This window comes from Diaphorina citri, unplaced genomic scaffold (genome assembly GCF_000475195.1).
Source record: "Diaphorina citri unplaced genomic scaffold, Diaci psyllid genome assembly version 1.1 scaffold1776, whole genome shotgun sequence".
NCBI classification, from domain to species: domain Eukaryota; kingdom Metazoa; phylum Arthropoda; class Insecta; order Hemiptera; family Psyllidae; genus Diaphorina; species Diaphorina citri.
In genome coordinates, this window is record NW_007379202.1 from 29,940 (window position 1) to 43,724 (window position 13,785).

Below are 13,785 nucleotides of genomic sequence, written 5' to 3' on the forward strand. Positions count from 1 at the left end.
TGCAGACGTTGGCAATTCGCTTTCGACAGCTCGGGGGATAGCTTTCGTTTCGTACGATTTTTTGCGCGCTCCCGGATTTCCCGTGTACGAATTTTTGCGGTCGGAAATTTTCAAGTGGAAAAAATTAGATTTTTGGAACGCTGAAAAGAATTTTTTGTAGTTTACACCTAAAAGTGTTTTTCTAATAGAAAATTGTGTTTTCTTTTCCTAATAATTTTCCCCCGCCCATCTCGGTTGAACGTTATGTAATCCCCAATTTTTTTTCGTCCAAAATAGTTTTTAAAAAATCTCCGTTTTGTTTCACTAAAGTTTCAAAATCCCCGTTTTTTTTCGCCAGGGTTTTCCTCTTTCGGCGTGCTCTCTCTGTTTTTAATTTAAATTTAAACCCTCTCGTTCCTCCATTTGCGGTAACTTGTATTCGAAACACGTGTTTGTTTAATTAAATAACCTGTAATTAACTGTAAATATTAAACTTTTCATAATTTGTGTCCGCGTGGCATACATACTTCGGGTTTTTGCGCCCCGTTGTTTAAACATTGGTTTAATTAGGTTTTAATTCGCAGGCATGTAGAGTTGAAATTGTAAAATACAATTAGGTATGATGCTCAATGCTCGTAATTATATTTTTTCTTCTCCCCCCCTCCCTCACCTTTTTTTTTTTCTTTCGGTATTCGCTCTCTCTGTCCGCTATTTTTTCCGTCTCGGTTCCTTCCCTACTTTCTCAATTTTCTCCTTATTCCTTCCTTAGCTTTTTGGCTTGTTTACTTTACACAAAACTGATCTTTCCTTATCAAGATAAATGAGATACTCAAGATAAGCTTTTGGTGTGTGTCTGGATGGGTGACAGTCTATGCGCTAGGTCACGGGTTCGGATCCCGCCCGTGGCGAACTTTTCCTAAACAGTTGAGTTCCGTTCTCGGAACGGCTGGCTTTCTCCTATCCTGTCCTCTCTTCGATTTTCCTCAGTTCCTCCTATCAGACCTCTTGGAAGAAGAAGAAGAAGAAGAAGAAGAAGAAGAAGAAGAAGAAGAAGAAGAAGAAGAAGAAGAAGAAGAAGAAGCTTCTATTCAATTTGAAGTTCAAAGTTCATTTTCGATCCATTCTCTACCAGGTGGATCCTATTCAACTAATTAGCTTCTAACTATAGTCCACCTTGTATATATTTTTGCACTCTCATTGTTGGGCCCGTATGACATTATTCATTGCGTTATTTATGGTTTAATTATCTCAATATCAAGAGCTTGTTTAGTTCTTCTATGTGTAATTGTTTTGTAAAGAGAGAGAAGTCATTCCAATGCTAATGTAATGGGGCACTCTACGAGCTAACATATACGTGAGTATACAGGGTGTGACAGAAGTGAGAGTGCTTTATTTGCATGTTAAATAGTGTCGAATTATGTTACATCGAACCTGTCTAAGTGGGATCCGACTAAATGGGGAAAAAATTGTGGCTTCTTCATTTGTAATATTGTTATTGGGGAAAATAGATAAGTGGGAATAATTGCCGGTCCTTTGGATTGCCAATTAGACATGTTCGACTGTACCTATATTTGTTCAAAATTTAAATTCGAAAAATGTGAAATAAATTTCAAATTTATTTAGACTCTCAAGAGTCTCAAGCCGATCAATCAGGGTGTCCAAAAATTGATGAGATATTGGGGAACCTTCTCTCTCCGCCTTTTCTTTTCGTGACCATTTTCTTTCGGAGTTTTTCTCTGGCCCTGTTCACCCTGTATATCTCGGATAGGCTGGATGCTTAGAAGAAGTAGAAGGTAGTGGCAAAGTAAGAGATCAGATATAGTTTTCTCATTTGCATGCAAATCGTTTCTCTACCGTTCTGTATTTATCGATTTCTTTATTAAAGATCTGCGAAGGGCAGAGCTTATGTACTTCTGATTTGCAGACTTCACATACTTCTGAACTGCACACCTCAAGGTCTTTTTCAAAGGTTTTTGGATCAGAGGTTCTGCGAAAGGTGGGTAGACCTTACGCATTCCTGATTTGCAGACCTTTTTAAATAGTTGTGAACTGCAGACCTTAAGTTCTTTTTCAAAGATTTTTATCGGGACGATAAGACCATAGCAGTTACAGTTCCCTCTGTCAAACCTCTTTTTTTTTTTTTTTTTTTTTAAGTATCTTAATGGAAAATGCGAAGAAGAAGAAGAAGAAGAAGAAGAAGAAGAAGAAGAAGAAGAAGAAGAAGAAGAAGAAGAAGAAGAAGAAGAAGAACTTAACTAGAAACACAGGAAGGAATGAAGGCTGACAATTTGTGGAGTTTGTGAACACACTAGAGATGGGTTTTACTGACCTTCTTTTCAGCCCCTAACAGCCTGTAATGCAGCGGTTATAAACCTCTTAAATTAAATAAAAAATAATAATATAAAAAATAGTGTTTAATTTAAGAATACTTTCCTAGGCCCTGAGAAGACTTGTACCTACCTACCTACCTACATATTCTAAGAAGTAAGAAAGAAGAGGTAGGTAATTCAATATTTAAATATTTTCAATTTTGACAGATTCTCTTGACATGTTATTTTTTTCTATTTTTATTATTTCTCTCTCTTTGAAATATCACATCTGTTGTTTTCTTTTCCGAAAAAAAAGGTAGAGAAATACGAGAAGATAAAAGAGAAGAAAGAGGAGGAGGAGGAGGAGGAGGAAGAGGAGGAGGACGAGGAGGAGGAGGAAAGAAGGAAGAGGAGGAAGAGAAGAAGAAGAAGAAGAAGAAGAAATAATAGGAAGCGGTGGAGGAAGAAAGAGATATACTTAGCACACTTAGAGGGGGAGGAGGAGAAGGAGGAGGAGGTAAAGAAGAAGAAGAAGAAGAAGAAGAAGAAGAAGAAGAAGAAGAAGAAGAAGAAGAAGAAGAAGAAGAAGAAGAAAGTTCTAAAAAGTGTACCCATAAACCCAATGGCCACATTACTAAACTCTCAAGGAGAGTATACAAAAACTGGCGAAGAGACATTAAGAGTTTTACTGGACTGTCACTTCCCAGGATCACAAATTAACACCGGATCTCCTGGAACTACGCAGTGGAGTAGACCAACAAGAGAAGGGTGGAAATTTGCGAGATGGCTCATTACACCATCTTCAATTAAATGGGCGATACAATCTTTCGGACCATTTAAAAGCCCAGGAGTGGATGGAATACTTCCCTGCATGCTGCAAGAAGCACAGGAAGAATTAACGCCACACCTGACATATATCTTCAGAGCTAGTATAGCAATGGGATACTTACCTTATGCCTGGAGATTGGTTAAAATCATATTTATACCAAAACCTGGCAAGAAACACTATGGGCAAGCAAAGTCCTTTCGCCCAATAAGTTTAAACTTCTTTATAATGAAAACACTGGAGAAAATACTTGATAGATACCTGAAAGACATGTTAAAAGCAAAAGCTTTGATACATGAACCAGTATGCCTATCAAGCAGGCAAATCTACGGATACTGCCCTACACAAACTGGTACATACTATTGAAAACAGTTTGGAAAATAAAGAAATAGCTCTTGGGGCATTTCTAGAAATTGAAGGGGCATTTGATAATACCTCTTTCAACTCAATAATTAAGGCTGCAAAAGAGAAAGGGTTAAACCCATGGAGGTATGAATATAAGTGGAGGAAGGGTGACGATCTCAAGCGGAGGTAAACTTCCCCTTCTCGCGTGCTCGATGGCGGCCATCTTTGGACTTTTTCAATACGTTTTTTTTTTCAAAAATTCAAAACAAACATTCATTTTGAAGTGACTTTCCGAGCGTGCAAGAAGCTAACAAGTTGTGAATTTTGTGTAATATTTTGCCTCAAAGTTTGTTTCCTTTACTTTGTGAGCACATATCTACTTTTTTTTGAGAGAGTGAGAGAGACTGGGAAAAATCTTTTAAAGACATTCAGGTTGAATAGTGTGGAATTTCCACCCACTAAAAACCTGTCTCTCCATTTTAGAGGCAAACATACCCGGAACAGTTATACAACATTACTTTGGGTATAAAGCACATACTGCCATGTATTTAAGGGTTGATGCTCTCAAAATTGTGAAGCTATTATCAACTGCACCACAAAGAAAATACAAAATTTTCATTTGCATCACACACCATCTGTGATTTAACCATAGAAAGCCAGCTAACTCTGGGGCCTGAGACCTTAACACCAATGAGTTGAGCTAAAGCACAAATTTCCCTGGGCTGAATTAAACCAGTACAGCACCTATAACAGGCAAAAAAAAAAAAAACCCCTGGAAGAGGCTGAAATTAAATAATCTGTCAGACAATTTACACAATTCAGCTGAGTTCTTATAAAAAAGCGGACACTCCTCCCTTGGTCTACCAACAAAAATTCCTCCAAGCTATTAGTTCTAACTATTCTACTTCTGTGTTGTGTTATACTGACGGATCCAAGTCCGCCACGTCTACCAGCTGTGCCTTTAGTATTGATGGCATTCTGTCAGCCAATACGTTAAATCCCATAAACTCCATTTTTTCAGCTGAACTAATAGCTATCCTTCTCTGTCTCAGGTCCACCAAAAATCCCCCTGCCATGAGATTCCTACTAGTCAGTGACTCTATGGGTTCCCTATCTGCCATAGCCAATCCTTACTTTTCCTGCCCTATCATCTCTCAAATCTATTCTGCATGGTGTGACCTGAAAACCGTCGGGAAATATGTTAAACTAATGTGGTGTCCGTCCCATTGCGGCATTCGCGGTAATGAGGCCGTAGACCAGGCAGCTAAAGACCCACTATCTATTGTCCCCCGTGATCGAGAAGAAGATATAGTTAATGAGGCAATAAGGAACCTCAGTACTCCTTTGAAGCTATGCACGCCCCATGATTTTAAACCCTGGATTGCCAAACTTTGCAGAACTCAATGGCAAAGATCTTGGGACAATATCCTGATAAACAAGTTAAAAAGATCAAGCCCATCATCGTGGAGTGGCCATCCAGTCAAAGGAGCAACAGGATGGAGGAGGTGGTGCTCACGAGACTCAGGATTGGAAACAGATTCAGGGGTTGGGTGGAAGAACTCTTTTAGAAGAATCCTACCACCTTAAATAAAGAGGATGTGGGAAGGTTCGTACTCTTCTCTGCAAAATTGGGGATTGAAAAATAGAGACGAGGATTAGGCTCTTTACTTGATGTTGGTGAGTCTCGCAGGTTTATTAGAGCCCCGGGGATGATGGATGTTGTAGGGCAGATGTATTTCGTTTTCTTGTTCACTGGAGACTGCCAGTCTGAGCTAACATATATTGGGGAAAATTGAATGGGAGAGTAGATAGGCTTGCACTGAACGTGATTATTAATTAATCATACTTGACAAAACAAAATTTCAGAGTGATTTTTTTAATTATTCTTTTCTTGGGGGTATGTAGGTATTGCCTCAAGACTTACCGTGTGCTACATTGTTGATACAGTCCAAATACTTCTTCCCTTCCTCATCATACATGTACTGACCCTCGGCTCTGATAATTTTCAATGGATCTGACCGGAAAAACAACTTGCAAGACTCTCTGAAACATCGACATATCATTTCCATCAATATTATTAATGAACCTACTTAAATCTTTACATGAAAAAAGAGAATGTTAAAAAAATATACGAATCTTGTTTGGACTGCCGATGCCGGAATAAGGAGACTTTTCAGTCCTTCTTGGGGAGCATAAAAGTAAAACAACATGATTTTGATCTCTAATTTTCAGCCAAACTAATTAGCTTGGAGGGTAGCGTGTCTGCCTTGTAAGCGCTAGGCAGCGAGATTGATGCCCGCACAGGTCGGATTTTATCCTAAACAGGACGGGCTCGTTCTCGAAACGGCTGGCTTTCTCTTATCCTGTATTTCTCTCTTCGATTTCGGAACGATAAGACCTCCATTGTTACAGTTCCCTCTATCAAACCTCTTGAGAAAAAATAGTACTGAACTAAGTACTTAGTACCGATTTTTTATCGTCTTATCGTCACGAAATCGAAGTTCCCTCTCTCGAACCTCTTTAAAAAATGGCAGTTTTCCAAAAAGCATACAGCTTACCCCACGTGTCGCTTTCGCAGACGAATAGTTTCTTTTTTCGACAGCTGCTGAATTTCTCCCAGCGACATGGCTACCAAGTTGGAAGACCCAATACAAGCGTTTTCCACGTTATCACAGAAATATTACGACGAATTCTCCATTGCTAATGTCGTTTTGATGTTAACAGACAAACTGTGAACAAGAAGAGAGAGAGACAGGTACATTAGATGAGGGACATTCTACGGGATGGGCATGCTACGAAACAGACTACACGAGTCATATCTAGCAGTTCTTTCTTTGCTACGCCCATCAATAAAAACACTAGGTAGGTACATAGTTCGATTTCCGACTGGGACGAAATTTTTTGGGGTCTAAAATGGCAGTGTTCCAAAAAACATATGTCTTACCCCACGTGTCGCTTTCGCAGACGAATAGTTTCTTTTTTCGACAGCTGCTGAATTTCTCCCAGCGACATGGCTACCAAGTTGGAAGACCCAATACAAGCGTTTTCCACGATATCACAGAAAATATACAAAAATCCCTAAGGGAAGTTAAGGCAAAGCTACGAAAAACGAGAAGAAACACTCACCTAAAAATAATAATACATAATAGGTAATAATAATATTTAATAAAAAATAAAATAAAGAGCAGTAACAAAAAGTGAACAACTCTGGGAATCGATGAGCTCTCCATTGCTAATGTCGTTTTGATGTTAACAGACCAACTGTGAACAAGAAGAGAAAGAGAGACAGGTACATCAGATGAGGGACATACACATACTACGGGATGGGCATGCTACAAAACAGACTACAGGAGTCAACTGTGAACTAGAAGAGAGACGTGAAGCAGGTACAATGGTACATTAGATGAGGGACATTCTACGGGATGGGCATGCTACGAAACAGACTACACGAGTCATATCTAGCAGTTCTTTCTTTGCTACGAAATATACAAAAATCCCTAAGGGAAGTTAAGGTAAAGCTACGAAAAACAGAAGAAACACTCACCTAAAAATAATAATACATAATAGGTTATAATAATATTTAATAAAAAATAAAATAAAGAGCAGTAAAAAAAAAAGAAAAAAAAGTAAACAACTCTGGGAATCGAACACCGGACCCAAGACCTTCTGTAAGGTCAGCCGTCACTACTATAACTCAACGTGTTATAACAACTGGTAGGTCAAATGTCACAAGAGAAATGGGGTCATTAAATTTAATATCAAACTAGTTCTTATCAGTCTATCACTAGGTTCCAGACTGTTTTTTTTTTTTTTAGGTTTATTTTTAATCAAGGTATTTTTTTTTTAATTAGTTCCAGACTGTTTTTTTTTAGGTTTATTTTAATCTAGGTATTTTTTTTAATTATTTTTAGGTGTGTTTTTGTTGTTGTATTTTTAGATACCTACTCAGGTATCTGTATTATTTTTTTTACACAATCAAAATAATGTGATCTCAAGATACATATTTAACTTACGTAAAATTTATACCCAACTATCCTCACAAAAGAAAAAAAAATTCCACATCCTCTCGTCTAGACAAACTTCGGGGCACAAGTGTGTTTGAAACGGCGAGAAAATAGGTCAAGTAGAAAGTAGGATAGTGTTCTGTTTAGGAGGGCATGGGACATGACACTTGCATCCTATCTACACAAAACAGAAATGCCCTTTCAAAGGATATACGGAGGGAAATGCCCTTTCAAAGGATATAGGGAGAGAAAATAAGGATATAAGGAGGCGGAGAGAAATATCCTTTCAAAGAATAGGTGTACGACGGCTAAGAGTATAATGTACCTACCTACGAAAGGGTTGTTAGACTTTTACACATGAGTGCAAAAACTTTCCACACAGTCGTATGCCTTTACCAGTTTACTTACATGCAGAATACACGTACCTAAGTATGTTTTTAGGACATAATATTCACACTAAAAGCAAATTAGAGGGGTAGTCTGATGGCTATACCTAGGTACCTATACACAGACTTTTCAGTCCTATCCGCGGAGTAGGTCTAAATAAGCACTATTACTATTACCTCCCCAAACTCACCCACTGTTACAATATCGGGAATGATATCGTCCCCTTGAAGCTGGAATGCCCACCAGTGTGTTCCCACTCTGCCAAATCCAACTTGTACCTAAAATCAAACGAAATTCCCTTTACATCCGCAGTCTATCGCAGTCGAAACAAGCCTAACTAGTTCACAGCCTTTCCGAGATCGAAAGAAACGAACATCATCTCTTAAGGATAAGGTTTGCCACGGATGGGAATGCAGCACGAGACCTAGAGCTCATAAGGCATATGTGGATTTTATCCTGAACGGATAATGTTCATTTTTCCTATCCTGTCTTCCATCTCTTCGGTTTCAGGACGATAAGATCTTAGCAGTTACAGTTGCCTCTATCAAGCCTCTTTTTCACACATGGCCTTGCTGCTTAGCGTGTGAATAATAAATAAACCTTTTTTTTAAAAAAAAACACACACACACAAATAAGAATACCTCATCAGCCACGCACACTCCCCCGGCCGCTCGCACATGCTTGTACACCTCTCGCAGATAGTTGGCCGGGGGAATGATTTGGCCTCCGCACGACTGCAGACTTTCCGCGAAGAAGGCACACGGATATAGGAAGAGAAAAGGATATAAGGAGGCGGAGAGAAATATCCTTTCAAAGAATAGGTGTACGACGGCTAAGAGTATAATGTACCTACCTATACGAAAGGGTTGTTAGACTTTTACACATGAGTGCAAAAACTTTCCACACAGTCGTATGCCTTTACCAGTTTACTTACATGCAGAATATGATATAGGAAGAGAAAAGGATATAAGGAGGCGGAGAGAAATATCCTTTCAAAGAATAGGTGTACGGCGGCTAAGAGTATAATGTACCTACCTACGAAAGGGTTGTTAGACTTTTACACATGAGTGCAAAAACTTTCCACACAGTCGTATGCCTTTACCAGTTTACTTACATGCAGAATACTCGTACCTAAGTATGTTTTTAGGACACAATATTCACACTAAAAGCAAATTAGAGGGGTAGTCTGATGGCTATACCTAGGTACCTATACACTTTAGTTCGGTATTAAGAAATAATCTTCCAATTAATTTATCAAGGACATTGATTTTTTTTATTACTACCTATTACTATTATTATTACTCACAGTACCTACCCATTGAGGTTTCTTTAAAATCTGAGTAGATGCAGCCCATGCGGGTGTACAGTACACTGTACCGACCTACGTAGGATTACAACACAAGTACTTAGGTAGGTAAATACTTTTAGATAGGTACCTACGTTTTAATAGCTAGTCATAATAGTAGGTAGGTTAGTTTACCTATGTATCATCCTATCAACACAGCCTAGTAGAATTATCAACAATTTTATTCCCCTAAAAACCCGATTTAATCCTACCTATACACTACACAGTTCGGTGTTAAGAAATAATCTTCCAATTTATTTATCAAGGACATTGATTTTTTTATTACTACCTATTACTATTATTATTACTCACAGTATACCTACCCATTGAGGTTTCTTTAAAATCTGAGTAGATGTAGCCCATGCGGGTGTACACTTTACCGACCTACGTAGGATTACAATACAAGTACTTAGGTAGATAAATACTTTTAGATAGGTACCTACCTACGTTTTAAAAGCTAGTCATAATAGTAGGTTAGTTTACCTATGTATCATCCTATCAACACAGCCTAGTAGAATTATCAACAATTTTATTCCCCTAAAAACCCGATTTAATCCCGTAATCCCTAAACTACCTAAGGACGATTTAATATTAATAGCATGAGTAGGTACTAAAATACTAGATTATAGATTTTGTAGAGACAGGTAACACCTAAGGCTATTCTAACTTCTTTACTCTGCTGTCACCCATAGTTATTTAAGAAATTCCATCAATAGCATAAGTAGGTACTAAAATACTAGATTAGAGATTTTGTAGAGACAGGTAACACCTAAGGCTATTCTAACTTCTTTACTCTGCTGTCACCCATAGTTATTTAAGAAATTCCATCAATAAAAGCATAAAAGGCGATTATCTCTATAATTTTCTTTGGAATTTTAGGTACCTACTGCCTACGCGGGCTACAGGCATAGCTGATCATTGTACCTACAAGATTATCCCATTCGGTAGGAACGTGCTAACTACAATAAATTCTAGGCTCCTAACCTACACGGGCTACAGGCATAGCTGATCATTGTACCTACAAGATTATCCCATTCGGTAGGAACGTGCTAACTACAATAAATTCTAGGCTCCTAATACGCGTATAATGTATTGTGGATATCAGGTAGGTATAATGTATTAGATACATACCTATAATACACTCTGTAAGTACAGGTACCTACGCATTAAAAAAAAAAAAAACAAAAAACAAAAAAAACCTGACCAACGCAATCTGTACATATGTACCTAGGTATACAAGCACAATTGGACAGTCCAAGGTTAGAGTTAGAGTTATAATTATTATGTGGTACACGCACTTATTGCACTAATGCACTTGCTACCAACATTACTGACGCATTAGCAAAGTAACCAATAGGTTTGATAATCAAGAGGACGCTAGTTCGAATTCCATCCATGATCGAGATTTCGGAAATAGGTACTTCATATTTAATTTCAATACTTTTAATTTTTGACCGAGTGGCAAATTCCATGAATTTTCCAGGTTTTCTTTAGAATTTCACGATATTCCATGACTTTTTGGCCGATTTTCAGATTCCATGACTTTTCCAGTTTTTCCAGGTCGCGTATAAACCCTGTTTTTCCGCCACACACGGTAAGACGGACAGACTTGGGTCTGTGAGACCGCGGTTTGTGAATGGCCGGCCTAATGCCGGGCCTACTGCCTACGCGGGCTACAGGCATAGCTGATCATTGTACCTACAAGATTATCCCATTCGGTAGGAACGTGCTAACTATACAATTCTAGGCTCCTAATACGCGTATAATGTATTGTGGATATCAGGTAGGTATAATGTATTAGATACATACCTATAACACACTCTATAAGTACATGTACCTATACGCATTAAAAAAAAAAAAAAAAAAAAAAAAAAAAAAAAAAAAAAAAAAAAAAAAAAAAAAAAAAAGAAAACCTGACCAACGCAATCTGTACATAAATATGTACCTAGGTATACAAGCACGATTGGACAGTCCAAGGTTAGAGTTATAATTATTATGTGGTACACGCATATATTGCACTAATGCACTTGCTACCAACATTACTGACGCAGTAGCCAAGTAACCAATAGGTTAGATAATCAAGAGGACGCTAGTTCGAATTCCATCCAAGATCGAGAATTCATGCTAATATTAGGTGTTAGTTGTTTGATATCACGGGAGAATCCCGAAGCATTTTCTTGCTCAAAAGATTGGTCTGACCATCCAGAGAGGAAACGCTGCATGTATCCTAGGGTCTCTACTGGAGGGGAAGGGAGAAATTTTATTGAAATTTTTCATCTAGATATACATACCTACTTAAATATGTATTGTTTCAAATAAGGTGTAACCTATTAGGCATCATTTTAATGTTCAATCAGTTTAGCTATGAGTAATTTATACTAACGCCGGCTGATCACTCTCAGACCATCTGACAGACCGCGGCCTACCATACCCAGGTCTGTCAGACCGTCTTAAGGTGTGTGACGGGGAAAAAACTCGAGCCCCAGGTCGGTCACAAACGTAGGTCTGGAGCTTTTTCCGCCACACACGCTCACAGATCATCTGACAGACAGCGGTCTCACAACCCCAGGTCTGTGAGACCGTCTCACAGACGTAGGTCTCAAGCTTTTTCAGGGTTTATACGCTTTTCCCGGAATGAAATTCCATGACTTTTCCAGAAAATTTCCATGAGTTTTCCAGAAAATTAGGGGGCGGAGGTACTTAAGATTAGTAAAAATTACCCCTTCATTTAAATAAAATATGCAATATGCAGAGCGTCAAGGAATATATGAGGGGGAAAGCGCCGCAGGCCGTTTTTCGGAAATAGGTACTTCATATTTAATTTCAATACTTTTAATTTTTGACCGAGTGGCAAATTCCATGAATTTTCCAGGTTTTCTTTAGAATTTCACGATATTCCATGACTTTTTGGCCGATTTTCAGATTCCATGACTTTTCCAGTTTTTCCAGGTCGCGTATAAACCCTGTTTTTCCGCCACACACGGTAAGACGGACAGACTTGGGTCTGTGAGACCGCGGTTTGTGAGTGGCCGGCCTAATGCCGGGCCTTATCACGTTGGATTAATTCACGGGCTCAAGCTATACCTAATCAGGTAAATAAAACAGAATTACAGAACTCTCAATAGGTACACCTACCTGACTGTGGTCACGTACGACACATTTATACTTGTACCACGTAGGATAATAAGTTGAAGTTTAACTCTTGATCTAAGCTTCCTTTAAGATGTTTATGATCGAAGCTTCCCTCAAGATGTTAAAGAGGAAATGTCTTATTGTCCCGAAAACGAAGATAAGCCAGGATAGGAGAAAGCCAGCCGTTCTGAGAACAAGGTTCGTTCTGTAAAGGATAATGTTCGCCTGGGGCGGGAACCGAACTCACGACTCAGGACCCAGTGCTTATAAGGCAAGCGCGCTACTTTCCCAGCTAAATATTCCTTTACGTAGGGCCGGTCATAAACTGTCAGGTATGCCTGACAGGTCGCCTGAGAGACTCATTATTGCTGCCATACACTATCAGGTAGACCTTACAGGTGCACCTGTTCAGGCGTAAGTGTCAGGTCTACCTGATAGTGAATGGCCGGCCTAAGATTATCAAAAATATTATGGACTCACCCACTGACAGAAATTCAAAATTATGTTCAAATTCCTGTTTGATAAATATTTACCTACACATAAAAAAACTCCAGCTAGGTATTTGATGGGAATGAAAATAGTAATTTGGAGCCAGCTCCACAAACCATAATATTCTTCTCCAGCCTAGAATCCTGGCATTGATAACATTATGACTGATAACATTGACATTACAACACATTCTTGAAGAGTATAGTAATTAAATTGCATCATGAGGTAGGGATTCTTACTTGATAAAGTCATTCCTGCATAATTACTTAATAATAATAATTACTTTCCATTCTGGTCCAAATGGATGCCAATAATAAATTGGTTCTCCCCTTCACTTATAAGTTCTATTTTATTTATTTCTTCTTATTATTATTTAATTATGAAAACTGATTTCCACTCGAAAGGTGAGCAGAAAATATTTACTAACAGTCTATTTTCCTTATTGGTGTAGAAATAGTACCTTTTTTTTAGCGAAAGAAACGTACTCTCAATATGAGTTTCTTCATATCAATTGAAAATTGTAGAAAAGCTGCCACAGACACATCACAGTAGCAAAGTGTGAACATTTCTTTTTTTCCTCTTTGCTGTACCAGGTTTTCTACAATTCCGAATAGTATGAGCAAGCTCTTAAACTGGGATCTACAATCTCATGTTAGAGTGTTTGTTAACATCTGAGAATGTTTGGAGACTACACCCTAACAGTCTCTAAGTATTCTTAGAGGTTGACTAATACTTAAACATAAGATTGTAGACCCACAAATTAGGGTATCAACACTTACTTGACTAATCTTCTTGAACACTATTCTCATCCTGCTCACTTTCTGTTTTCCTTTCACTTACTTCTTCATTTCCCTCCTTGTTGTCTTCATCTTTATCACTATTTTCATCTTCCGACTTGGAATCGTCCCAAAAAAAGCATTTAAAATGTAAAATGCAAAATGCTTTTTCAAAACCAATTTGAAATGTAAA

General features: G+C 38.3%; 2 protein-coding genes and 1 long non-coding RNA gene across 3 annotated transcripts in view; all 3 read right to left on the reverse strand.

The window, feature by feature from the left end:
* Window positions 1-5,352: 5,352 nt before the first annotated feature.
* On the reverse strand, window positions 5,353-6,188 carry LOC113470722 (alanine--glyoxylate aminotransferase 2-like). Its single transcript, XM_026829381.1, has 2 exons — window positions 6,018-6,188; window positions 5,353-5,502 (listed from the first exon to the last, which is right to left on the reverse strand). Exons 1-2 carry the CDS (start codon window positions 6,083-6,085, stop codon window positions 5,373-5,375), a joined length of 198 nt encoding a protein of 65 aa, XP_026685182.1. The 5' UTR covers window positions 6,086-6,188; the 3' UTR covers window positions 5,353-5,372.
* Window positions 6,189-6,674: 486 nt separating this feature from the next.
* Window positions 6,675-13,785, reverse strand: part of LOC103517193 (PRKR-interacting protein 1 homolog) — an 8,840-nt gene continuing 1,729 nt past the window's right edge. The window contains exon 3 of the mRNA XM_008482216.3: window positions 6,675-6,720. Within this exon, the coding sequence (XP_008480438.1) occupies window positions 6,709-6,720 (12 nt within the window). The 3' untranslated portion in view covers window positions 6,675-6,708. The remainder of the gene's footprint in view (window positions 6,721-13,785) is intronic.
* LOC113470723 lies at window positions 8,040-8,629 on the reverse strand. Its single transcript, XR_003393680.1, has 2 exons — window positions 8,492-8,629; window positions 8,040-8,128 (listed from the first exon to the last, which is right to left on the reverse strand). It is a non-coding gene; the product is annotated as an uncharacterized LOC113470723 (long non-coding RNA).